Source organism: Coptis chinensis, chromosome 6 (assembly GCF_015680905.1).
Source record: "Coptis chinensis isolate HL-2020 chromosome 6, ASM1568090v1, whole genome shotgun sequence".
NCBI classification, from domain to species: domain Eukaryota; kingdom Viridiplantae; phylum Streptophyta; class Magnoliopsida; order Ranunculales; family Ranunculaceae; genus Coptis; species Coptis chinensis.
In genome coordinates this window covers 98,607,719-98,633,780 of record NC_141461.1, presented here as the reverse complement: position 1 = coordinate 98,633,780, position 26,062 = coordinate 98,607,719, and the positions used below count along the sequence as shown (strand labels likewise).

Genomic DNA, 26,062 nt, shown 5'->3' with positions numbered 1-26,062 from the left:
TCATACCACTAGTGATAATGGTTATGGGGATTTGGGTGATTTCCCCTATGCTTGACGAGGGTCAGAGTCAAGTTCATTTTGGGTTGTATAGAGAGAGTCTAGTTCATTCTTTTGATGTATATATATAGAGAGCTAGTTCATTTTGATGTAATACTCGATGTAATTGAGTAGCAGTTACCGTAAACATTTTGGGGATATGTTTTATATACATCACTGTTGTGTATAAAATTAAGATTTTATATATATGGTTGTTGGAAGGATGGATTATGCGATGTCCAGGTTTTATGACAGGTTTTTTTCGTATACGAAACGTCGATAAAACAAAGGAAATTCTACCGAAATTTCAATAGAATTGGGATAGTGACTGCCTCGAGATTCATCTCCACGTCCTCGGGATGTGTGATGGGTCTCAGGGCGTGACAAACCCACATTTTGTGAAACAATTCAACAGCCTTTAGATACAATTCAGCTCAAACACAACCCGAAAGCGTAGTACTCCACGATGACTTGCTTTTCTGAGGCATTTCATCAAACAAAAATCTGAACGGCTCAATATATCTAAATTCTGAATCCATATCAATCAATTTTTTTTTTTTTTTTAATATGAAATTAACTGAGAACTAACTAAGCTCTTGGGACAAAATGCACTAACTAAAACGTGATTTCGGGTTCGGGTGGTCGGATAGAGAGCTGAGAGCTTTGAGAAGTTAACTTATTAGTCAGCTCTCATTTGAATTTGGTTACTTAGTTCTCAGCCTCCAAGTGAGCTTGTGTGTTGTGTTACTAGTGTCCAACACTAGACACTGCTGCTGCACAACAAAAAACAGTTAATTAGGGACATGGTGCCAGTTTTGATGTAGCTAGATATTTTTTTACATGAATAAATTAGCCAAATAGACAACAACTTTACATTAGGTGCGGAGCGAACGGTTTCGGCCCAAAATGTGATTGGGTCTTACTGTCCACTTTCTTCAAGCCCGAACTCGAAACCAACAATCAAACATGAAACAACAATTGAATTAACGGGAAAAGGAACTCGAATCCAGCGTTTCTCCTTCCTTCTACTTTGTTTTTTCTACTTTAGTTTTGATTATTACAAATTGTAAGACACCCTGAAACGTGGTACCCCAATTCAAATTAAAACAACACAGTACAAACTTTGATGTGTAATACTAACTATATGCATATTATAGCTTCATTATGGCAAAGGGTCATTGTAAAGGTGTGATATGGTTTTCCCTTACAAACAATCTTTAGGGGACTGGAAATAGATAATTGGATGAGACCAAGTTCGACTTGAGAGCGAACTGCCTACGTATCTTACTCTGGGTTCTAAAGGGGGAGAGTAGAATCAGGTCTGGCGTAGTTCATAGGAGAGGTATTTATAGAGATTGAGCGTGTATCCTTGCTCTCCACGTGTAAAGGGTGTCCTAAACGTGAAGTGGAGATTAGGATGGCACGTGAGAACTGTTCTCATAGGTCTGCTGTAATGATGTGGAGTGGCAGTCTGTACAAGTAGTTTGCGGCCGTGATCAGTGGCTAACGGTCAAGATATGTATAAGTACTCTTTAGTCATGATTGCTTATGGATAGGGGATCTGTGTCACTTCCTAATGTAGTTCGCATGATATTGCGATCTGTATGTAGCGCTCTATTGGCTCATGGATGCGACCTGTATCCATAGGTCGATGTGTTATTTCCACCATGTTAGGCGCGTGCTGGATAGAGAATATCACTCCCCTATAGTCATTATGGCTAAGGACATTTATTTTTGGGCGAGGATGAAAACTGATTATCTTTAAGCTCAATTTCCATTACTTAGCTTTGTTTACCGTAAAATAAACTCTGAAATGCAATACTTTTTTTTTTATTTTTCCTCGTAATACTTGAATTGAATACATTTTGTTTTTTTAGCTTGTATGTGTTTTTATAAGAAGTTGTTGGTTTAATGCATGAATGTGCTTGTAGAAATGCTTATAAGATATATTTTTTTTTATAAAAAATACATACACCTAATGACTTATGTAGGAATGGGGTCATTCCATAAGTGGAACAGTAGAATGAGTATTTCTTCTTTGTTGAATTTACAGGTTTGAACCTGTCTGTTATTCCCCATTGCGTTAACTTGACTAAATTTACATGAGGTTCGTGTCTCGACTTTTTAACCACCAGACCAAAACCATAGAGCAGAAAATCATGTCCCTTCTCCAAGAATCAACTAAATTTGATCATCTCATTCAAATCCATGCTTACGTCGTCAAAACTTCTCTTAGTGTAAATAATTTCATTTTAGCTAAGCTATTGCGCCAAATCTTTTCTTGTTCGTCGCTTAAGAACTTGCAATATGCACGGTATATTTTTGATGAAATTCAGTCTCCAGATACTTTTATATGGAATACTATGATTCGAGCTTACTTAAATGTCCCAAACCCCCAAGAGTCTGTCACTTTTCTTCCAAATGCGGTTTCGAGATGGTATTGTTGTTGATAGTTTCAGCCTTTCTTTGGTTCTTCAAGCGTGTGGGAGATCTGTAGATTATACAAGTGGTAGAAGGGTACACACCCATGTTGTTAAACTTGGATTTGCTTTGGATTTGTTTGTGCAAACGGCTCTTATTGAGATGTATGCGAAGCTTGGTACTGTTGACGTTGCAAAAAATATTTTGGATGAAATGGATCAACCGGATATGGTTTCATATAATGTCTTGCTGGCTGAGTGTGTTCGAATTGGGAAAGTTGATTTAGCTCGTCATTTATTTGATAAGATGCCAGCTAGGGATTTGGTTTCTTGGAATACCATGATTCATGGATTTGCAACATGCGGTGATGTGGATACTGCTAGGCAATTGTTCGATATGAGTTCTGAGAGAGACTTGGTTTCTTGGAGCTCGATGATTGCAGGCTATGCCAAAAGCAGACAATCTAATGAAGCATTAATACTATTTCATGATATGCAGTCAACCAATGTGAGACCTGATAGAGTGACCATGGTTAGTGTGTTGTCTGCCTGTGGCGACTTGGGTGCATTAGGAATGGGTAAGATTGTCCATGAATACATAGATAGAAATAAAGTTGAGATTGATGTGAAACTTGGGACTTCTCTTGTGGACATGTATGCAAAGTGTGGGGATATAGAGAACTCACTCAAAGTCTTTAATGGTATGGGTGTGAAAGATGTCTTCACTTGGAGTGCTGTGATTATAGGACTTGCTAATCATGGATTTGGGGAGCATGCACTTGATTACTTCGCCAAGATGATTTATGGAGGAATTAAACCCAATGGTATCACCTTTATTGGTGTGTTAAGCGCATGCAGCCATGTTGGTCTTGTTGATAGGGGTTGGACATACTTCACATCGATGAACGATAAATATGGTGTCACTCCTAAGATTGAGCACTACGGATGCATGGTTGATCTGTTGGGTCGAATGGCGCACCTCAGAGAGGCAAGAGAGCTTATTAGAAATATGCCCTTTGCTCCTGATGCCATTGTTTGGCGGACCTTCCTTAGTGCATGTAAAATTCACAAGAACATGGAATTAGCAGAAGAAGCCACTGTTAATCTTCTTGAACTGGAACCTCATATGGATGGAAACTATGTGCTATTGTCAAATATGTATGCTCAAGACAAGAAATGGGATGATGTTGTGAATGTTAGGAGGAGGATGAGAGATAAAAACATTCATAAGATTCCTGGGAGTAGTTCTATTGAAGTTGATAATGTGGTTTATGAGTTCATTGCAGGTGATAGGTCACACCCCAAGTCAAAGGAGATATATGAAATGTTGGCTGAGATGATTGATCGGTTGTATATCGTGGGATACAAACCATTGATATCTTCAGTACTGCAAGATATGAATGACAAAGCTAAAGAACATGCATTGGCTTATCACAGTGAGATGCTGGCATTTGCTTTTGGACTTTTGAGCATTGCTCCTGGGTCTCCAATACGGATTGTAAAGAATCTCCGAGTCTGTGAAGATTGCCATTTGGCCTTCAAACTTTTATCTGTCATCTATGAACGGGAGATAATTGTTAGGGATCGTAACCGCTTTCATCATTTCATTGGAGGATCTTGCACTTGTAGGGACTTTTGGTAATACCCACTTGCATGTTAATTGCATTTGCATTCCCCCATAATTCTCTACATCTAGTTACAGCCTAGAATGTAGCTATTGGTGTGTGCTGGCCTGCTGGACCTACATCTAATGTCTGAGTTGAGCATGTTTTATACCATCAAGGATGGGGTGTGCCATATATTTCTTAACCTTTATAGGAAATGATAGTCGAAAGCTATGTAAAATATTGTGCTAACGGCACCGACAACACAAAACAGGTAATACACCGTCTGAGAATCTTTTTTTTTTCTTTTTTAATAGTTAGAACGTTTTCTGCGAATTCTTTCTCTGAGGATCATGTTCAAGCCAGCTTTGGTAGTTTAAGCACTTTCTTAGGAGCATATGATATAGATGGTCTTATGAGTCAACCTCTTTAACAACTTCCGGTTTTGAGACACAACTATGATTCGTTTATCATTGTCATTCTTAATAATACTGTTATTGTTTCTATTGCTCGTGCTACTTGATGGATCCTGCAGTAAATTTAGTTAAAGGCTTCTGAATGCCGAGGTGGTGGTTATGAGATAACTCATCCGCAATGTTCTAGAAGTCAGACTTCTTTATTTTGTTAATAAGATTGCTAAACTCCGTTTTTCCTGGACCTTCATCAAAGTTTGTCTTCCTTTATACTACAGCTTAATTTTTACAGTCATTTATGCGATCTTACTAGTTGGAAAAGAATTTAGCAATCCCCGGTCATTTCGTTTTTGGTTTTCGTTCTATATAAATGGTTTAGAGCATGTTGTTTCGATCAAGACGGGTAGAAAACAGGGGTTATATTATAGGTGGGAGGGCAGAAAATTGGTTTCTGGTTGGGATACTTATCTATCTGTTAGAACTTCCATGGGCTTTTGACTGTGATCTTTGTTCAGAAAGTTACTTGTCTTTTGATTGATTGTTGTTTGATTCTGAAAATGAGCTCTAGTTTGTGAATTATGAATTGTTCCTTTCGGTTGAAGAAGATTGTTTTATTACTATAGCATACAGATAGATCGCGGTTTTGGGGTGGGCCGGTGGGGTATAAGCACAATTGTGGATGTTTATGTGACGATAGAGATGTTGATCTAGGAATTAAAATTAGTCTGGTTTTTGTTTATTGTTGTTCTCAATGTATCCTAAACTCAAACAGAGAAAATAGAAAGAGACGGAAAGAGTAAGAGTCCTACAAATCGTGTTAATTACTAAGAAACTTTCCTCGTGAGTCATGACTGATCAGTATGTTGGCTATGGTGGTATAGCAGTAGACCATAATGGAATTGTGATATTCACATTCACTGGAGGTGGAAACAAAAGATCGGTATTATACCAAGAGCTCATGACAATCGAAGTCGGTCTACAACTATGTCAACAGCACGGCTTCAACAAGATTTTGGTGTGTTTAGATTCACAAGGGTCTATCCGTATCTTAACAGGTCAGGAGAATGCCCCATGGTACTGCAGCAACCTACGGGCAGCCATAAAGCACACAACAGATCAGTTGCAGGAGGTAACATACACATGTGTATAGAGAAGTGAACAAGAGTGTTGATCATTTAGCAAGGCTTTCTTTACATGTTGATGAGAGTTTTTATCTGTAATGGTCCTCCTCTCACTAGTGTGTTAACTGAGATAAACACAAATGATGTAAGAGGAGAAGTTTATGTAAGATTATAATCTTCTAATGCAGGTAAGGGTCTGCCTAACCCTATTAATCCTTTTCAAAAAAAAAAAAAAAAAAATCCTCTTGAATGTTCTCCCCAAACAAAATAGAGGGAATTTAGTTATCCCATTGCATGCTTAGATAGCCCCCATTAATCACATCTAAAAATCCTGATTTCAGATGAGTGAGTTGCATGGATATGCTTTTCTTGGTGTTTAAGAAGTTCTATTAAATGCATGACATTTTGATAGTTATGTTTTGTATTTCTATTCCCTGTTTATGTTTTGTCAAAAAATACTTTATTTTATGGCATCCTTAATACAACACTTTTAACAAGTTATGCTTTACTTGATTCTCAGTTCTGATTTTTGAACGAAAGGCCCAATGTTCTTCCTTAGCCTAATTGAGCACACCTTGAGGTTGCCTCCTCATCTCCTTAATCTTCCTCTTGATCAAGCTATTAAAGGAGAGCTCGAGAATCTGTTTTTGGATAAGGTAATTTTAATGATCAATTCATGTTACCTTCATGTTCTTGGAGTTTGCTACTGGCTTGACTAAATCGTGTGTGATTGTTTTGGTGAAGGTAATTGCAAATTTGGGACTTTGCGTGTCTGTTTACGATATTAGGAATATTGATGGTGGGTTCATATTTCCAGGAGATGGTGCTTCAACGTTTACGGTGTGTATCTACGTCTATTTCTCTGCTTTGTTAGGTTTATTTGTGTTTCCTGTTTTCGTTCTGTATAGTTGTTGATGTAAATTAGCTTAGTGAAACTGATTTATTAGCCTTTCATTATTGATGAAATGAAATTCCTTTAAAAAAGAAGTATAGTAAGATCCGAGGGGTGGGGGGCATCTATATGGAAACTAAGCTGTCTCGATACTAGGTTTGCACACCTTAGCCCACACATGATGTGCTGTCCCTCCTACTGCTTCCTCAGCAAGGCACTGAGGAAAGTGATACGACCCAAGGACAACAAGTTACCTGACCATAAGCAATCATATTTTTGAAACTTGAGTCTCCCAAGGGTAAGGTTCTCGGGTACCCACTCGAGTAAAGCCCCCTTCATTTCTAGGGTAATATGTTGTATATCCTCTCCTTGCTAAAAAAATATTTAAATAATTGTGTCTTTCCACAAGACTCGAAGAAATTCCTACTACTCAGTTTTTTTTGTTTTTTTTTTAAGCTTACTTTTGTACATGTACTCTATGGCAGGTAAATTTTAGGTTGATTATGTTTTGTCCATTTGTCGGAGAAGTTCTTTCGGGAGAGGTTGAAGAATCTGATGCTAAGGGATTACGTTGTATGTTCTACAAGATCTTTCACTTGTTTCATTTCGAGTTTGTGGTAGACTCTCTCACGCACACCACACACATGTATAGTGTTTCCTTTCATTTTGTTTAGTTTTTCCAAATATCAAAGGGAAGTACTAGATAAAAGATATTATGACTTAAAATAAAGTTTGTAAACTTTCTTGAAAATACAATACTTGAAAAAGCAATTGGATAAATAATATAACAATTTCATGGCCATCATTGAGAGAATGGAGTATGCTTTATAGAGAAGCCTTAAAACATCTTTTTCTCAGCGAGACTGACATATTTCTCCCTCTCTTGCAACTTGCATATGTTTTTTTAATAGACACCATTGAGAGAACGCAGTGTGCTTTATCCACATTTTGCTTAAGTTTATATTAGTTTGGTTTTTAGGTTCTAGTTAGCCGATCCGATGGGTCTTTGTAGTATTGTTATATCAGGGCACTCTATACTCTTCCAGGTCGGGGAACTGCCCTAGTTTGCTCCTCTTTTCGCATTTTTCACATTAAAAAGATTGTAAATACTACTAAAACCTATAAATGATATACATTTCGATATATAAGTATTGATATGGATTTTCTTTGGAGGATCTTGGCGATAACTTCCATGGTATCATATGTGTTGCAGATAGCTTATAGTTGAAATTTTGCATTATACATATTTATACAAATAGCGTGCTTTCAGAGAAGACACATTTCAAGTAGTTGTGAAGACTCATGTACATGCCAATTTTATAACTTTGAGCTTCTTTTTTATGTGTTTGCTCAAAGATATTGAAGGCGGTAGTAAACTTTTTTCTGCTAAAAATTGAATCACGTCCATAACAATAGCTAATTCTCATTGTAAACATTCTCATTGTAAACATTTTCATAGTAGAAAATGGCTTTCTTGTTGCTGAATATTGTAGTTGAGTTTTCTCTTTGCATGAAGTTTAGGCAATTTTTCACTCAATGGTGCAATTTTCTTTTCATGTATAATCTTGAGTTTTCTTGACCTTTAAATTATTTTAACGCCTTAGACTGACTCTTTAGTTTAATATGTTGTATTTGAATTTCTTAATGAACAGTTTTCATCTATGCATATTTACATTCTGATGGTTCAATGACTTCATTTTATGGCAGTGTCTCTTGGTTTCTTCAAAGACATAACTTTACCTGCCCATCTTTTGCCCAATCCATCCAAATTGTAAGGACCCCTGCAACTTGAAGTTCAGTTGATTTTGCAATACGATTTCGTTTATGGTCTGTTACAAAATCTTACTTACAAAAAAAAATGATACTTTTAATATGCATATGCATGCTCTTCTGAAAAATGCAGTGGTGAAGATGGCAAATGGACTTGGGATTTTAATGGTACTGAGCTTCCTATAGAAAAGGAAGATGAGGTCTGAATTTTGTGTGTTGTTTTCTCTGAAATTTAATTTACCAGAATATGGAAAGGAGTGTGCATTAACTTATGTGGCACAATTGCAGACATCCCAGTTGAACAAGAAAAAGATGCGAAGCCATTTGCTCCTATTGTGATTACAGTAAGTACACAGCATTCATATTTATGTGAATTACTATTGTACGCTTCTTGTGTTAGCCGAAATACCTAATACAGTATTTTTTGTTTGTCTTTGTATTATTGCTAATGCTTAAAATGGTAATTGCTTGTAAAGATTGTTTCCCTAAAGCTGAATTTACAAAACATAAACAATATTATATTGGAGAAAATAGTGACCATTTTAGAGGAAACAACCCTGCACTTTATACATTATTAGTTTCGACTTATGAGGAACATGATTTTACTGTTCACTCTTGCCATTTTTTGGTCAAATATCATTATATCAGAATTCAACCCCCCCAGAAGCACACACAGACGCACCAATCTTGAGACAAATGTCTGATCATTGTTACCAACTTACCATCAATAGTCTTATCCTTTGTATTCGGGTACATGTCACCAATGTACTGTTTCCCCACTCAATACTCAAGCAATCATTTTGATGATGCTCAAGTTATTGTCAGTAGTTTCACAACTCAACCAAGGACTGCGTGATTCACTATGACATGCTTATGAAAATAAACTTTTTTTGAACAAAACAACAAACGCGGGATTCCATTTATATACTGTGTGAAGCCTTGAAAACTAACCATGTTAACGTGTTTTGGCAGGCGTCAATTGACTTCGATGGTTTAGGCCCCATTTCTTGGTGGGTGTAGGGGTATCTTCACAGAAGGAATTGGGGATTTCTAGTTTGCATCTGGAGGAGCATGTGCTCTGAATTCTGAAGTAGTATGTTCCTCTGTTTTTTTCTTTGTTTCAGTGTATATACCAATGTAACAACAAATACAAGCAATGAACATTTATTTACCCTTCAAGGGGAATCATTTGGTTTCTTTGACGGCGTCACTTTGTCTAAAGCTTGCTAATGCTAGTTCTCTTAAAACTATATTACTTTGAAGCTGGCTTACCGCCTCAAGAGAACTTTGGCAAACCTCATCAGAGTGAGGCCGAAAATGTGGCAAAATATCACCAACTAATGACGTTATATGATGGATAGAGGCATAGAAAGAATAATAAAGTGATGTGGGGACCAAGAGCAGCTGCAATGCTGCATTATTCCAAATACATGAAACTGAAATAGACATTGGCTACGTTATGAATAATTTCTCCTATGCTGTTTCAATTTTGAGGAGAAAATTATCGACAGGTTCATTTATTTACCATTTAACTTTTCTGAACCTCCACAAATTGGGCAATGAAGAATATCACCACAATTGGATTTAATACACCACGTGTGGAAGATATGGCCACAGTTAAATAGCCGAAAGTCGTGACTCCAAATTCCCCACATACGAGCGTTACACATGTTGCACCTTGGTGGCGGGTCTGCAAATACACATTCAAGCATAAGTAATAATGCATTAAGAGAAACACCTAATATATATTCAAGGGGCAAGATAATACAGCTCAAATTTTCCGCAGATATTGCTGGAGGAGTGTAAGCTTGTACATTTGCTGAAGGTATTGGTGGAGGAGCGTAAACTTGTACATTTTCTGCAGGTACTGGTGGAGGAGCATAAGATTGTAAGTCTGCTGCAGATCCACTGCATATGGTGCAATGCAAATGACTGCAAACAGAATTACAGCGCAAGTTGTAGTAATGGCCACAGTCACGTCTCAAATCTTCCTGACCCCACGCAACACCGTCACAGATAGCGCACCTCACCGCCAGGTCTGCAAATACCCAATCAAGCATAAGTAACAATGAAAAAGAAAAACAACTTAAAAGTTGTTAAGTATAGAGACTTTCAAACATAAGTAATAATGCATTAAGTGTAAAACAATCTAAAAAATCCAGGTAATATATATTCAAGGGGCAAGATAATACAGCTCAAATTTCCTGCAGATATTGCTGGAGGAGTGTAAGCTTGTACATTTTCTGCAGGTATTGGTGGAGGAGCGTAAACTTGTACATTTGCTGAAGGTACTGGTGGAGGAGCATAAGATGGTAATTTTGCGGTGGAGGAGCATATGATGCAATGCGGACGACTACAAAAGGAATTACAGCGCAAGTTGTAGAAATGGCCACAATCATGTCTCTTCGCAACTTCCTGACCGCACGCAGCACCATCACAGAAATTACACCTCACTCTTGGGCCTTCAAATACCCAATCGAGCATAAGTAGCTATGAAAAAAAGGCATAAAAGTTGTGTGTAAAATTCCACAAAAGAAATTTCTAGGTACAAGATCATACTGTTCCATTGCTGACCAACATCCTGTTGTGAATCTTCTACAGACGCAGGGACTTGCCTATATATATGCTGACCAACCTGTTGGGAGTGTGCTTCAGATACCACACTGTTGTTCCTATGTTCAGCAACAAACTGACATGAAAGTGTGTCAGTGTCAGGACCACTGTTTCGTTGCTGAGCACCAACCTGTAGAGTGGTTATTTCGGATGCAGATACAATATTCTGGTCAATCTGTCCTAGAGAATTCATCAGGATATCATATTCCTTGTTATCAACATCTGCAACAGTTACACTTGCAGGTATGATTTTAAGCATCATGAATTATGGACAAATAGTAAGCGTAAAGCCCTAAACAGATAATATTTTAACATTTCATCCTACCATATGAAAGTTATCCTGAAACAGGGTAAAATAGCTTTAATGCGTGGGATATTGGCATCTGCACAAGGTCAAACCTTAGCACCCCAGTTTGGTAGTCAGTTGCAAGAGTCGTGGATTTCCTCGACCATCTCTCAGACCACCGAACTGGGGTGCTAAGGTTTGTCCTTTATCTTCGTTTAACAGAATCTTAGTATTTGAGCTCATATATTGGATTGAAGCATTGCCAGTTCCGCCAGAACGTGATGACCTGGTATATCCTACTTGATTAACCCCTCCTTGGTGTGGAGCATTGGGCGTTCCGTAATGATGTAAACTGGTAGATCCTACTTCATATATAAACGAAGATTAGAATAAACAAAGATTAGAATGCAAGGAGAATGGAAGGCCAGTATTACTGCCGCCGAATACCTGAGTGACCTTGTGCAGTTGGAAGCGTATTAGTAGCATCGAGTCGTGGAACTCCTGGACCATTCCATTGGCCAGAAGCCCAGGTTGCTAGAGTACTATTTAACAGATTAGTATTTGACATAATATTTTGCAATGAAGGATTGGCTGTTCCGTCGGGAAGTGATAAGCAGGTATATCCTACTGGAGTAACCCATCCTTGGTGTGGAGCATTGGGCGTTCCGTACTGGTGTAGACTGGTAGATCCTACACGAATAAACTAAGATTAGAATAAACAAAGGTTACAATGCAGGAAAATTGAAGTCCATATTATTACTGCTACGGAGAACCTGAACAACCTTGTGCAGTTGGAAGAGTAGTAACGTCCTGTTGTGGAAATCCTCGACCATCCCACTGACTATAGAATTGCGGTGCTAAATTTTGTCTTCTAGCTTCATTTGAGATAGCCTGATTAGTATTTGAGATCATATTCTGTGTTCCAATTTGATGTAAAGTGGTAGATCCTTCTGCATGACCCGTTTCAACAGTAGTAGCAGAGAGTAGTGGACCACCTTGACCTGCAGTGAAACCAACACTTTCTACGAAGTGGGCAGTAGTACGAACTACAGAACTGTAAGGATGACTCCTGGAGCCTCTGGGTTCATTACGGCGGCGTGGACTGGTATTTTGAGTACGTAAAGGTCCACCAGCCCCTTGAGAATATGTTGTGGGCAGTCTAGGCGGTCTACCACGTCCTCTTCCATAATTGTGGTCTCTCTGTGATGTGTTGTTATTAGTTGCATCTCCAGTTGCAGATTCTTTTGACCTATCCATCCTTAAAAACAAAGAAATAAGCTCTAGAGCCTCTCAGCACCTCTTTCCAGACACTAGGAGAATCAGCCTCGACTAGGAAGAACTCTGCAATCAGTGACATTTGAAAGAAAAAGGAAAACTAAAAAAACAATCTAATGGAAACTAGCATAAGGTGTTGCAGTAAAGAGATTATAGCTCCTTCAGCTTTTTGATTCAAAATGATTCAAGACTAAATGCCTGTAGAATTTCTTTAAGCCCAACACACACAAATGAATGAAACTATAAACTAGTCAACTGAATAAGAAACATAGAACAACCAATGACATTACCACTAAGAATATATCCAACGAAACGCACAGAACATTTCAGATTTTCAACCAAATAAGAAACAAAGAACAACCAATGACATTAAAATTCTTTTGATTCTAAGCCATATGGCAACAATTTCTGTGAACCAGGAAAACAATGTTCAAGATTCTCAGAACAAAAAATACAAAGATAACCAACTTTAATCATCAAGAACTTCAATATTCTGAGAAAATATTAATACAACAAGACAAGATCAATGTGATTCAAATTACAGTATCATAAATTCTATCTCCTATCTCCTATCAACTAAACAAAAACCATACGATCACTATTCAAACGCAGAATATCACGAGAAACTTTCAGCATTAAAATTTCTGAACAACAACATAATATACTTCAAAGAACAAGTTAACGAACACAATTCTGATCAACATAACTAAGTTTTTCAAGAACATTTTCAACAAACTGAACCAAATCGCAAAAGAACAACTGAACTCCGTAACAAAACTTTCAAGAAAATGTTAGGAATGCAAGAAACAGAGTTAAACTAACTTTTGTTCATGCATATTCAACAAACAAGATTGAAACTGTGGCAAGAAACTAAGTTAGAATGCATTAAATATCTGAAAGATACCAAGAATAAGGGTCATTACAAGCATTCAAGAACAACAGAGCAAATGAGAACCCAATAAGAGATTTTCAGTGCGTGATTAAATGAAATGCATGAAGAACAGAGAGCTACCATAGCAGCAAGTAAGGAAAGAAGAAGAAGAACGAACCGTGGAATAGTAGTATCGGGGTGTTTCGGTTGATGAGACGTGCCTTTGGTATCGTTTCGGGTTGTAAGAAGCCCAGACTTTGAACCAGTGATAACTTTGTTCCCAAGTTTGTTTTGGTGCTAGAGTGACTTGGATGCCCTTTTAAATAAAAAAAATTTGTTCCCAAGTTTGTTTTGGTGCTAAAGTGACTTGTATGCCCTTTTAAATAATATATATATATATATATATATTTGGTTTTTTGCTCAATTCCTTTAACCCACATTTTGTGAAACAAGTCAACAGCCTTCAGATAGAATTCAGCTCCAACATAACCTGAAAGCGTAGTACTCCAGGATGACTTACTTCTCTTAGGCATTTCATCAAACAAAAATCTGGACGGCTCAATATATCCAAATTCTGAATCCATATCAATCATTTTTTTTTAAATATGAAATTAGCTGAGAACTAACTGAGCTCTTGGGGACAAAATGCACTAACTAAAACGTGGTTCCGGGTGCGGGTGGTCGAATAGAGAGCTGAGAGCTTTGAAAAGTTAACTTATTAGGGCATCTCCAATAGAGGGTGTAAACCGTATAGAGTGTAAAGTTTACATTCCAAATATATAAACACTATTTCCAATGGAGGTGGTATACCGTAGATAATAGAGTATTAGTTGATAGAGGAGGTGGGGAATATCCCATCTCGCTATCAATTGATAAATAGCTCGAGCTATTATGGTTACTTTTTACGACCTGGCATTGCAATTAATAGAATCTTTTGAGATTTGGTTATGTTATTTTTTTCCTCGTCTTCTCTTCAAATTTGTTTTGGTCTGTAATTGAGAGTTCTATTTCAGCTGATTTTGATAAAATCAATGTTCTTCTTTTAATGGGTTTGGGACATAATGGGAATTTTAAGATGGGGAAGGGGCAATAAGTGGTAAATTGAAGAATATTGGAATGAGGTGAAGATTGAGACTCACGAATTTGGTTTGTTTCGTGCATGTGCTACTCCATGTGGAGACTTGAGTTGCCATTTTGTGTTTGCAAAATTATGTTTCCCCAAATCATCAAATATGTATACATACTTCACAAAATACATAGACGGTACCCATTTTAGCAATATTTCTAATCTACGGTATCCTATTTAGCAAAAATAATAATACAATACCTATAATGTAAAATCCACTATTGTTCAGTACCTATCTGAATAATTTTTTCTTAAAAGTTCTAGACCATATTGAATTCTCATCTTTAATAAGTCTCCAACTGTGTTTAGCCAACATGGCCAAATTCATTTCTCTGGCTTTCCTAAAACCCAAACCTCCATTTGCCTTTGATTTGCATAGTTTCTCCCAACTCATAGTGTGTCAAGAGGTAAAATTTGTGGTCCCATTCCACTAAAAATCCCGATTTAGTCTATCTATCCTTTCATTGATTCTGCTAGGTAATGTATAAACTCCCATGGTATAGATAGACACTGATTGCCCTACTGATTTGACTAGGGTGGTTCTGCTAGCTTGTGAAAGGATTTTTGCTTTCCAACCACCGACTCTCCTCTGTAAACCTTCTAAAAGATACTCGAAGTCCTCTCCCTTCTTCTTTCCCAATATGATTGGTACTCCCAAGTATTTCTCCTTTTCTGTGAAGCTCCTTACCTTCCATCTCCTAAGAATAATTTTCTGATGTGTGTTATGCACATTCCTACTGAAAAAAGCACTAGACTTCTCCCAGTTGACCTCTTGACCAAATGCATTACAATACTTCTATAAGATATCATTGACACTGTTTATTTCATTCAAATTTGCCTTGCAAAACATGATCAGATCATCTGCATATAGCAGATGACTGATAGGGGGTGATCCTCTTCTCACTTTTATGGCACTAATCACTTTCTCATCCTCAACTTGTTTGAGGATTCTAGAGAGAGCTTCTGTGACCAGAATGAAGAGGTAGGGAGATAAGGGGCCTCCCTGTCTTAGACCTCATTGTGAAACAATTGACTTAAAGGGGAGCCATTTAAAAGAACTCAGAAGGATACTAATTCCAAACAAACTTTAATCATAGCTATCCTATTTTTTCAAAAATCTGATACAGAAAACACCATTTGACTCTATCAAACACCTTCTTCATATCCAACTTTAGGGCTAACCATCCTTGTTTTTTCTTTTTCATCTTTTTCATATTGTGAAACAGTTCACTGCTAAGCCTATGTTGTCACCAATAAATCTCCCCTTTACAAAAGCTCCTGAAAGGGTGAGATAATTTTGTGTAGGTGGGTTTTTAGTCTATTAGTTAGAATTTTTGAGATGATTTTGTATGTGAAATTACACAGGCTGATTGACCTGAATTTGGATATGTGATCTAGATTAGGTATCTTTGGGATCAAGGTAATTAAAGTTTCAATTAGATCTGGTGGAAGGGTGTTGTATAAGAAAAAATCCTTCACTCTTTTGATAATAGTGATGCCCACTATATCCCAACATCTTTGATAAAAAAATCCCTTGAAAGCCATCAAGTCCAGGGGCTTTCAAGGGATGTAACTTTTTTTTATAATTCTCCATATCTCTTCATCAAAGGGACAAACTCCTAACAAATCATTTTCCCTGTTGGTTATAATAGGCTGGAAAAAAATCTAGGATAGAATGATCAGTTTGAAGGTATTGTGTTTCAAAGAGTTTTGTAAAGAAATTGTTTATGGTTTTACCCACTTCTTCTCTTCCTTTTTTCCATGAGCCATCATCCTCTCTAAGTTTCTCAATCCTGTTTTTTCTTCTCCTATAAATGGTAGATATATGAAAGAACTTGGTATTTCTTGCATAATCTCTCACCTATACTTGACCAGATCTCTGCCTCCACAGGCTAGCTTCTCTTTCAAAAAGCTCTACAAAATTTCTCCTTTAGCTATTTTATTCTTTTATAATTCCTCTAATTCATCTCTTGTTTCATCAAACTCTCCAACTTCTTCTTCACATTTCTTATTTCACAAAAAATATTTCCAAACTGTCTCTTGTTCCAAACTTTTTTTTTTTTTAGATAAAAGGAAGGCATTTCCGAAATTTAGGAAGAGCTTCCTACAGAGTTTACATCATCCACACATATTTGAATCAAAGATCTTGCTGTAGCAGGATTTAAACTAAAATAAGGAGGAACTCGCCTACCCCTTCTAGCCAGAGCATGAGCAACAAAATTAGAATCCCTATGGATGAAGTGAAAAGTACAGACATTCAACAATGAAGTACAAGCATAAATATCATGTGCTACTGAGGTAGCAAATTTTCGGCTAAGTTTTTGCAATCCGACAAAACAGTGAGACATCGGATCTCCAATCGCCTAGTCAACTCTAGTCCTCCTCGAATAGCTTGTGCCTCTGCCTCTTCTGGGTCAGAGGTCATGTCTTTACTGTGTCCTACACCAATATAGTAACCAAAGTTATTCCATAAGGAAAAACCTATTCCTACTTGGTTTGTGTTACAATCCCAAGAGGCATCTGTGGTGAGGTAGTGCCAATTGTTGTTTATTTGTGGCCACATGTGTAAATGGTTATTTTTGGAAAAAGGTTTTTCATTGTTTGTAATGAAAGTTGTAGCTCTACGTATAATGCTGAAAACATTTGTATGTTTTTGGTTGAAAACAATGTCATTTCTACTAATCCAAATGGAAAACATAGTAGTGGCGAAATTACTTATAGTGTTCCTTAAAATGGTTTTATCGTGTAAGTTAGAGCAAATATTACTAATAATAGTATTGATTGAATCAGTTTGGTTCTGGTGGTCCGTTCTACTGGAAAGTTTAGAAGCATACCAGATATGCCTTAGCATATTGCAATGGAAAAGTGCATGAGAAGTAAATCCCACCTGGTTATTGCAGCGCAGGCAAATTGCAGAGTTAGTAATAGTCCTATTCCTCAAGTTCTCCTTTGTGGGAAGACTGTTTGTGACAACTTTCCAGAAGAACAACTTGACTCTTTCTGCTGTATCCGTATTCCATAACTGTTTCCAGAGGTGTGGATTTTGCTCATTTTCATTTGTCTTTGTGCTGAGGTATTTGTAGACAGATTTTACGCTCAGTTCCCCATTTTGTTCCTTCATCCATCTGATGGTGTCTACATGTTCATTCTGACTGAGTGGTATTTTCAGAATTTCCCTCACAATGTTAGGAAGAAAGAGGCTATCCAGAATATTTGTTTTCCATGTGCGGTTTTCCGAATCTATTAGATCGGTTACTCTCTTGTAAGGGTTATTTGATGGCGGGGGGCCAAAAGGTTTTTTGTTTGGCAAGTTAGGTATCCAGGGATCTATCCATATGTCTATTTCATTTCCTGATCCAATGTGCCAGCATAACTGAGGGAGGATTTCATCTCTTGCCTTGATAATGCCTCTCCAAATCTTTGAGGCGCCCCTTGGACATTTAACTGAAATGATTGGTTTCCCTCCTGCATATTTCTTTAGGAAACTTGAGGCCCATGGTTTGTTCGGTTCTTTTACTATTCTCCATAATAACTTTGCTTGTAAAGCGGTATTGTGGTGCGAAGCAAGTCTGATTCCAAGTGCACCACAAGATTTAGGTTTACAAATCTTGTTCCAACATGTATAGTGAATCTTGTTTGTATTGTCTTTTGTTTTTCCCCAAAAGAAATTTGCATTCAAAGAGTCTAGTTTATCACAAGTTGAAATGGGTAACGAGGAGATAAACATGATGTATGAGGGTATAGCTGAAGTGACGACTTTGATGAGGGTAAGTTTTCCCCCTTGGGATAAGAGTTTAACTCTCCACCCTTCCATTCTCTGAAGAACCCTTTGTAAGACTTCATCAAAATCAATTCTACTTTTCCTGCTTAGAATCAAGGGGGCACCAAGATATTTTTTATGGGTGATGGTTTTTTCAATTTCAAGGATTTTTTTGAGATCTTGTTTGTTTTAGTGGTGAGTGTTGCGGCTGAAGAAAATACCCGACTTTTGGAAGTTTATCTCTTGCCCAGAGACATTTTTAAAAATTTCCAAAGTATCTTTGAGATGATTAGTCTCGAAGAGGTTTGCTCTGGAAAAGATGAAATTGTCGTCGGCAAAGAGGAGGTGAGATATAGGTGTGTCACTTCGACTGATCTTTACTCCATGTATCTTCTTTTCTTTCTCAACTTTGGTAAGGAGGCGTGATAGGACTTACTGTAACTTGCTTACACTTGGTGGAGATTTTCATCAAGAATGTTGACATGTTATCTTTCACTTCACCTCCTACATTGAGGGCATTTGGGAATTCTATATCTGTGTGGCTCAAGGTATCTTTAAACTTCTTATACTAGTTTTTGGTTTAAGTTTTATCAGGAAATAACTTACCTTGTTTTATGAAAAAGAGGTTGCGGGGTATAGCTTTAGAAGAAGAAAAAAATATTGCGGAATCTAGTACCCCAACGCTCCCAAGTGCTTTTTTTGCTAATTATATGATCATGTTACCAAATATTTATTTGCAATAGAAAAGTATTATTTGGTACATCGGAGTAAGACAGTGGATATTTTCCTACAAGGTTCCCTGACGAGTGATGATATTCACCTTTGATCTAGTTTAAGTAGTTTATCATGGTTTGCATCTGCATCGATTGCACATATACATGTCAGCAACTTGAAGAGTGCTTTTGTTTCAATCAACTTCAGGGGATTTTTTACTTTCTTTTGCATTTGTGCTTTCATGTAGAGCTAATTAACTGTTAACTTTGTGGTTGAAACGGTCGTGTTCCCGAAAGCTGATTATTTGCTTCAAAAAAGTGCAAGGACCAATTCGGTAACTATTTTGATCAACCTTCTTTTCAATTTTTGCTGAAATCATTTGTTTATATCCTTGATCACCTTTACATCAAATTTACCAAAAATTAGTCTGCAAAATTTGGAGAGGTTGTAGGAAGTAGAATTATCATCCTTGATTCTCTGTGTTTTCTTCATTGTCTATTGATTTTTGTGATTTTCATTTTCACTTTAAGATCCCTAATTCCAGGAAGAAGCATACCTGATGCTACTATATATACTTGTTGGGAGTTCACTACCTTATATGGAGGGGCTTGACTCCTGGATTTACAATGGAGTTCTTGATGATCCTTATGAGGAGGTATCTTTGATTTTTATGTATTTAGCTTTTACTCTTGCATCTACAACTTTTAAATCGTTGTTTTTATATATATACACCATATGGGGAGGGATATAGCCACATTCTTATGTGCACATTATAACCACATTCTTATGTGCACATTATAGCCACATTATAAATGAATCCAAGCAAAATCATGGACTTAAAAGTTGAATTAAGGGCTGATTTTTTGTAGATATGAACTCCCTACCATGGAGAACATGCTCACAAAAATTCAGCTCATTCAAAGAAGTCTAACATTAGAACATGCTCACAAAACTTTTAGACCGTTAGATGAAAAGTTAAAAAATGAACACACTATATATATATATATATATATATACATCCCGACTCCTAAAAGGACCTTAAATAAAGACCAAATCTAAAACAACTACAACTTCACCTATAAAATGATTTAAAACCTAATATTTTGTACATATGATCTACTAACCATAAATGACATCTCTGCAAAAATTCAACTCGTTTGACAATTTTTAACATTGGCAAAAGATTATTACAAAAACTAGACATTTATGGACCGTTAGATATTTTTCAAAAATAGGCAACAATTTTTATCTAAGTTAGAAAATATCAAACGAGTTGAATTTTTGTAGAGATGTTCTTTATGGTTAATAGATCATATGCACAAAAGATTAGGTTCTAAATCATTTTGTAGGTGAAGTTGTGGTTGTTTTAGATTTGGTCCTTATTTACGGTCCATTTAGGAGCCAAGCTGTATATATATATATATATATATATATATGATAGAGCCACATTCACTGTAGCCACATTGTATACAAATCAAAGCAAAATCGTGTACTTAAAAGTTGAATTTTTGTAGATATGATCTCCCCACCATAAAGAACATGCTCACAAAAATTCAGCTCATTCAAAGAAGTCTAACCTTAGAACATGCTCACAAAAATTTTGGACCGTTAGATGAAAAGTTAAAAAATGAACACTAATTTTTACATGGTTAGACATCAAAATATTATAATTTTTTGTGAGAATGATCTTCATGGTAGGAGATTATCTCCACAAAAAACCAGGCCTTAATTCATTTGTATGTCGAAAATGTGGCTATAATGTGCGCATAAGAATGTGGCTCTATCATATATATATATATATATATATATATATATATATATATATATATATATATATATATGATAGAGCCACATTCTTATTGCAATACCTACCACATTTAAACCCTAATCATTGTGCATAAATGAATATAAAAGAACCCTGGTTTTTGGAGATAATCTCCCTACCATGAAGAATCATTCTCATATATATATATATATATATATATGGGGTAGGATTCAGTTGAATTTTACAACATGGTTTTTATACAAGAGTTTTTATACAATACCCCTTGAAAATATGAATTAAGCCTTGATTTTGTGTAGATATGATCTTCACACCATGGAGATCATCTCCACAAAAATTCAACTCATTTGAAAACTCCTAACCATGAGAAAAATTGCTCTCAACCTATGAATTTTTATCAACGGTCCATAAATATCGATTTTGTAACCCAATTTTGGCAAACTTAGAAATGTTCAAAGGATCCAATTTTTTATGGAGGTCATATCCATGCTGAGAACATCTTATCCACAAAAAATTAGCCCTTAAAATATCTTGAAGGGTCCGGTGGGGGGTATTGTATAAAATGTTGTATAAAAAGTGTTGTAAACAGAACCTACCCCTATATATATATATATATATATATACACACACACACACACACATGGTCAGACTACATTGACATCCCTAAATAACACCCTGAGTTGACACCCCTACCAAAAAGTCTACTTCCACAATGAATTAATGACTGATTTTTTGTGGATACAATATTCCCATCATGGATAAGATCTCCACAACAAATTAGCTCAATTCGATATCTCTAATCTTGTCAAATGTGTTTTACAAAATTGAACAAATGTAGACCGTTAAAAAAATTGCAAATTTAAACATTACTTTTGACAAGGTTCCACATATCTAATTGAGCTAATTTTTTGTGAAGATCTTAGCCATGGTGGGAAGATTGTGTTCACAAAAAATCAGCCATTAATTCATTGTGGAAGTAGACTTTTTGGTAGGGGTGTCAACTCGGGGTGTCAAATTTCAACGTATTTCAATTCGGATTTTGGAAATAGAAGGATAGATACAAATGGTTTTAACAACATAAATTTAGGCCCAAACACATAAATTGACCAAGAATTTCGGTTTTAGGCTTGGGTGAACAATAATTTCGATTTTACGATATTTTCGTGCTGATGCCAGCAATTTTCTTTTGTTTAATACCAATTATGACTTTCTTCTCAATCTAGTAAAAAAAAACTCAAACTATAAACTTATAAAATGTTTTTGAGATCTAGTTATTTCCATTTTTGAGCTAGCTAATTTGTGTGTTGGGAATTTATAATTAGTGATTTAAGATATAGGAAAACATCTACCTTCTTCTCCATTTAGCAAAAATAAAAACAAAAATACTCTAACTATAAACTTGTAAATTTGTTTGAGTCTAGATCAACCTATATTGCCTTAAAGAAAATTAAATGTAAGGTAGTTTGGTCTAAATTGGTGTGGGGCAAATTTGTGGTACCAAAACACTCCTACGCTTGGCAACTCTTGTCTGGGTGTTTGCCCACACAAGACATGTTGGTAAGTAAAAGGATTATACATCATTCATGTTATAGTCTATGTGGCATGCAAAGGGAAAACTCTAGGCATCTTTTCTTTGAATGTCATTACACAACGCTTATTTGGCATGGTGTTAAGGCCAAACTTGGTATGGGTTATGCTTCCAATTGCTCAGTTACAGAATGGCCGAGTATACTGCGGGCTTGTCAAGGTAGTAACATTGAGACTGAGGTGAGAAAGGATTATGTCTGTGCCATGATCTATGCTATCTAGCATAAGAGGAACAACATACTCTCTAGAGGTAAGTTTCAGCCCCCTCAGTTGGTGATGGTTAAACTTTTGGAAGAAATGAGATTATACATGCTCAGACTGCTCAAAGAAGTTCCAGATAGCATCAATACTCGAATCCTGCAAGTGTCGACTAGCAAAGTCGGTAAAACCTTTAGGTGATGATACCAGAGGTCTGGGGCTCGAACCTCACCATCATCAAAGAGTTATTGATCTCATTTAAAACAAACTTACCAATCAAAAAGAAAAAAGTACTCAAATCCTACTTGAGAGACTTGGTGTTGATGGACAATACAAAATGAAACACCTATCCTGTGTCGATGGTATAAACCTAGAATAGGGACTATAAAAGTAATCACAGATGGCTCAATTTGTCTATCTAGTGCTAGATTTGGAGGTGCTGCAAGAGACCACCATGGTGAAGTGATATTTGCATACTGTGGAAACCATAATAGAAGGTCTGTTCTCTTCCAAGAGCTTCAGTCTATTGAAAAAAGGCTACAAGGTTGTCAAAACCATTGCTTTAGAAGAGTAGAGATGAACTCTGACTCTCTAATTGCAATACGTATTGTTAATGGGTTGGTCCAATCACCATGGTATTGTTAAAACGTAGTGTAAAGTGAAATCTATTACTATGACTAGCATTCTGGCACGGCGCGATGCGCCATTATATTCTTAAAAAATAATAAAAAAAAAAATAATAATAATAATAAAAAATCGTAATTTACAATATAGGAGTATATTTGTAATTTAGACAAAATATAGGGACTATTATATAGTTTATCATAAAGTATAGGGACTGTTCACTAATTAATATAAATATTATGGACTGTTATGTAATTTAGGTAAAGCATAGGGGGCTGTTTTGTAAATTGAAATAGTTAGATTGCATTCACCACGTGTGCGGTCAGATTTTCTTCATTTATTTTCTTTATTTTTTTTATTTTTTTTTCGGGCAACAAAATACAATTTTCGGTCAATTTTTTGTCCGGGCAGCACAAAAGTCTAAAAACCGGGCAGTGGCAATTTTGCAAATATTTGCAAAACTGAGGATAGGTTAGTTGTTTTGGACAGTGGCAAAACAGTGTAATTTGTTGCAAAATAGATGGCAGTGTGCTAAAATTGAGGAGAAGCATCTGAAATTGACTGGTCAACTGCCTATTTTACCCTTCACTCAAATACATTATTACGAACCTAATTTCTAACACACACCGTAATAATGGAACCTATTTAGGGGTATAATTGGAAAATGATACTATTCACGGAGTCATTCTCTTTAAAGTAGTTAGATGTGTAAATCAAATGGTTTCTTGTACAGTCAACCAGTGCTACAAAGAAACAAATAGGGTAGCTGACTTCCTATAATAACCCCAATTTTTAAACAACATAAATTATATTATTTGAATTGAAAATAACTATTATATTATGAAGTCTAGCTTGTTCTAGAATTTGTTTGGTTGTTATTGATTTTTCAAAATTGTTTTTACTTGAATTGTTTGTTAGAACTTTTGTAGGTATTTTAGAATCATTTTTTTGGGCTTGAAAACATTGTTAAAATTTACCCATTCATATAGGTATTGACCTTGGGTGTTTTTAGACCCATTTGAGGCCCATAAGTTAACTTAAACAGACTTAAAACATTGAATAAACTAGGGGTGCAGATGGATAGCCGAATATCCGAATCCGATTCGTATTCGTATTCGAAAAATAGGATATTATCCGAAATTTTCGGATATCGGATTCGGATTCGGATAAATTTTCACATCCGAACAGATTTCGGATACGGATACGGATGCTGGTACTATCCGTCGGATAATATCCGAATCCAATTTAATTAATATAAATATATTATTATATTAAAACTATAAAATATAAATACAAATTTAATTTAGTTTAGGGTTTTTTTTCTTTCTCTCAATTCTCAGCGCCGCAACCCGCAACCACCACTCAAATTCTCAAATCTCAAAATCCCCTCAAAGTCTCAACGCACCACCAGCCACCACCGCTCCTCTTCTTCTTCCTCAAAGCACCACCACTCTTCAACACGCAAAGGTATGTCTTTACTACACTCGTCCCAAACACATCTTCTAGAACCATCAGTAAACGATTTTAAATCACTACATCAGTAAACGATTTTAAATCAGTGCTACTTGTATAAACGATTTTAAATCAAAGAACCACCAGTTTGTTAAACTCTTACCTCTATCGAATCAAACTCTTTAATAAACTCTTTAATATAGTTTTCGTCCCTTTGTCAGTTTGTCACCATTCAGTTGTTGACTATCTCTTATGTAATCAATTGTGAAATCTTGAGATTAATGTTGACATGCTTCTCTGGAGATTGGGGTTGGTGTATGCATGCTTCTCTGGAGATTAATGTTTGGCATTGCTAATACTTTCGTTGGTCTCTCTGAAGGCATGGCTAAATATGGCTTTCTTGCTCTCTCATCTGCCATTGTTGCCTTTGCTATCAGTATACACCCTGTCTTTGTTTATATACTACTCTACATTTTACACTTTTAGATGACTAATAGTAGAGACCTGATTAAATTACATCAGTTCTCAATGCCTGAAGCACATAATATGAAACGGGTTCTCAAGATTCGTGTGGTGTGATATCTATTCTATGCACATTTTGAGAACCATCTACAAGTCCAGTTGCTCAGGCATTGGGACCTGCCGTAATCTTATAAACTCTACCTTTTTAATATTTGCCATTCTTGTCTTGTGTTGTTATTAATGCATTTAACATATTGGTATGCCCTTAATGATTTAAACAAGTGTTTGTTATTGTGAAAGTCAACCCAATTACTCTCTGATATAGTTGTAAGAATGTGGCAAATGTGTAATAACAAACGTACAACAGTTAAACCATTTGAAGAATTTTTTGAATTTTTTGAATTTTCGAATTTTGAAGAATCTAAAAGTGTTGTCGGTTAGTCCGTCTTTAATATTGACTCTATTTATTGTATTATCTAGGTGGAAATGGCTACCCCAACCCCAAGCATCTTTGCATACTCCTTCACCTAGTGGTAGTGTGAGTCACACGCCTATCAACGAGCCTACGCCTATTGATGCGATCATCGCTTTTTGCTAGTATATCGTCCGGATGAAGAAATAGCTCTGCTGAAAGTCTTTGATCCATTGAAAGGTAAAGCGTTCAAAAGTGTGGCTAGAGTTTGAAATTAAAAAAATTAGGAGATGGAACCTCTAAAGCTTATTGTAAACATTGCAAAAGAGTTTTGATCCTAGTAGTAAGTTGGGTACTCACGATTTGAGAAATCATTTGAAAGTTTGCAAGATAAAGAAACGTTCTACTTGGTCAAAAGCTTTTTGTGTAATTTCATTTAGCATGAAATGAAGCTCCAAAATTAGCAAGTTGGAAATATGACCCAATACAAGTAGACTTGAAAGCATGGTTGCTAAGCATGATTACCCTTTTCTTATGGCTGAGCATGAATACTTTAGAGTTTTCATAAATGGTATTTGTCCTATGTTCAAATGGGTCTCAAGAACCACTGTTCGAGAGGATGTCATGCAACTTTACAATGAGT

At 36.2% G+C, this 26,062-nt stretch overlaps 1 protein-coding gene and 1 pseudogene across 5 annotated transcripts; one reads left to right on the top strand and one right to left on the bottom strand.

Annotated features, from left to right (window-relative positions):
- The first annotated feature begins 961 nt into the window (after positions 1-961).
- Positions 962-6,251, top strand: LOC147496007 (putative pentatricopeptide repeat-containing protein At5g40405 pseudogene; annotated as a pseudogene). Of its 3 annotated transcripts, none has more exons than XR_015197916.1 (2): positions 962-4,334; positions 6,115-6,251. The product of XR_015197916.1 is annotated as a putative pentatricopeptide repeat-containing protein At5g40405 pseudogene, transcript variant X1 (transcript). The 3 variants fall into 3 exon arrangements; XR_015197917.1 differs by lacking the exon at positions 6,115-6,251 and adding an exon at positions 5,358-5,601; XR_015197918.1 differs by lacking the exon at positions 6,115-6,251 and adding an exon at positions 5,355-5,601.
- A 2,977-nt stretch (positions 6,252-9,228) lies between these two features.
- On the bottom strand, positions 9,229-11,460 carry LOC147496006 (uncharacterized). Of its 2 annotated transcripts, XM_086564796.1 has the most exons (5): positions 11,195-11,460; positions 10,816-11,091; positions 10,449-10,718; positions 10,025-10,294; positions 9,229-9,946 (listed from the first exon to the last, which is right to left on the bottom strand). In XM_086564796.1, the coding sequence occupies exons 2-5, from the start codon at positions 11,060-11,062 to the stop codon at positions 9,774-9,776; spliced, it is 960 nt and encodes a 319-aa protein (XP_086420922.1). In that variant the 5' UTR covers positions 11,063-11,091; positions 11,195-11,460; the 3' UTR covers positions 9,229-9,773. The 2 variants fall into 2 exon arrangements, with proteins under 2 accessions (XP_086420922.1, XP_086420921.1); XM_086564795.1 differs by lacking the exon at positions 11,195-11,460 and having other exon boundaries at positions 10,816-11,170.
- Positions 11,461-26,062: the final 14,602 nt, after the last annotated feature.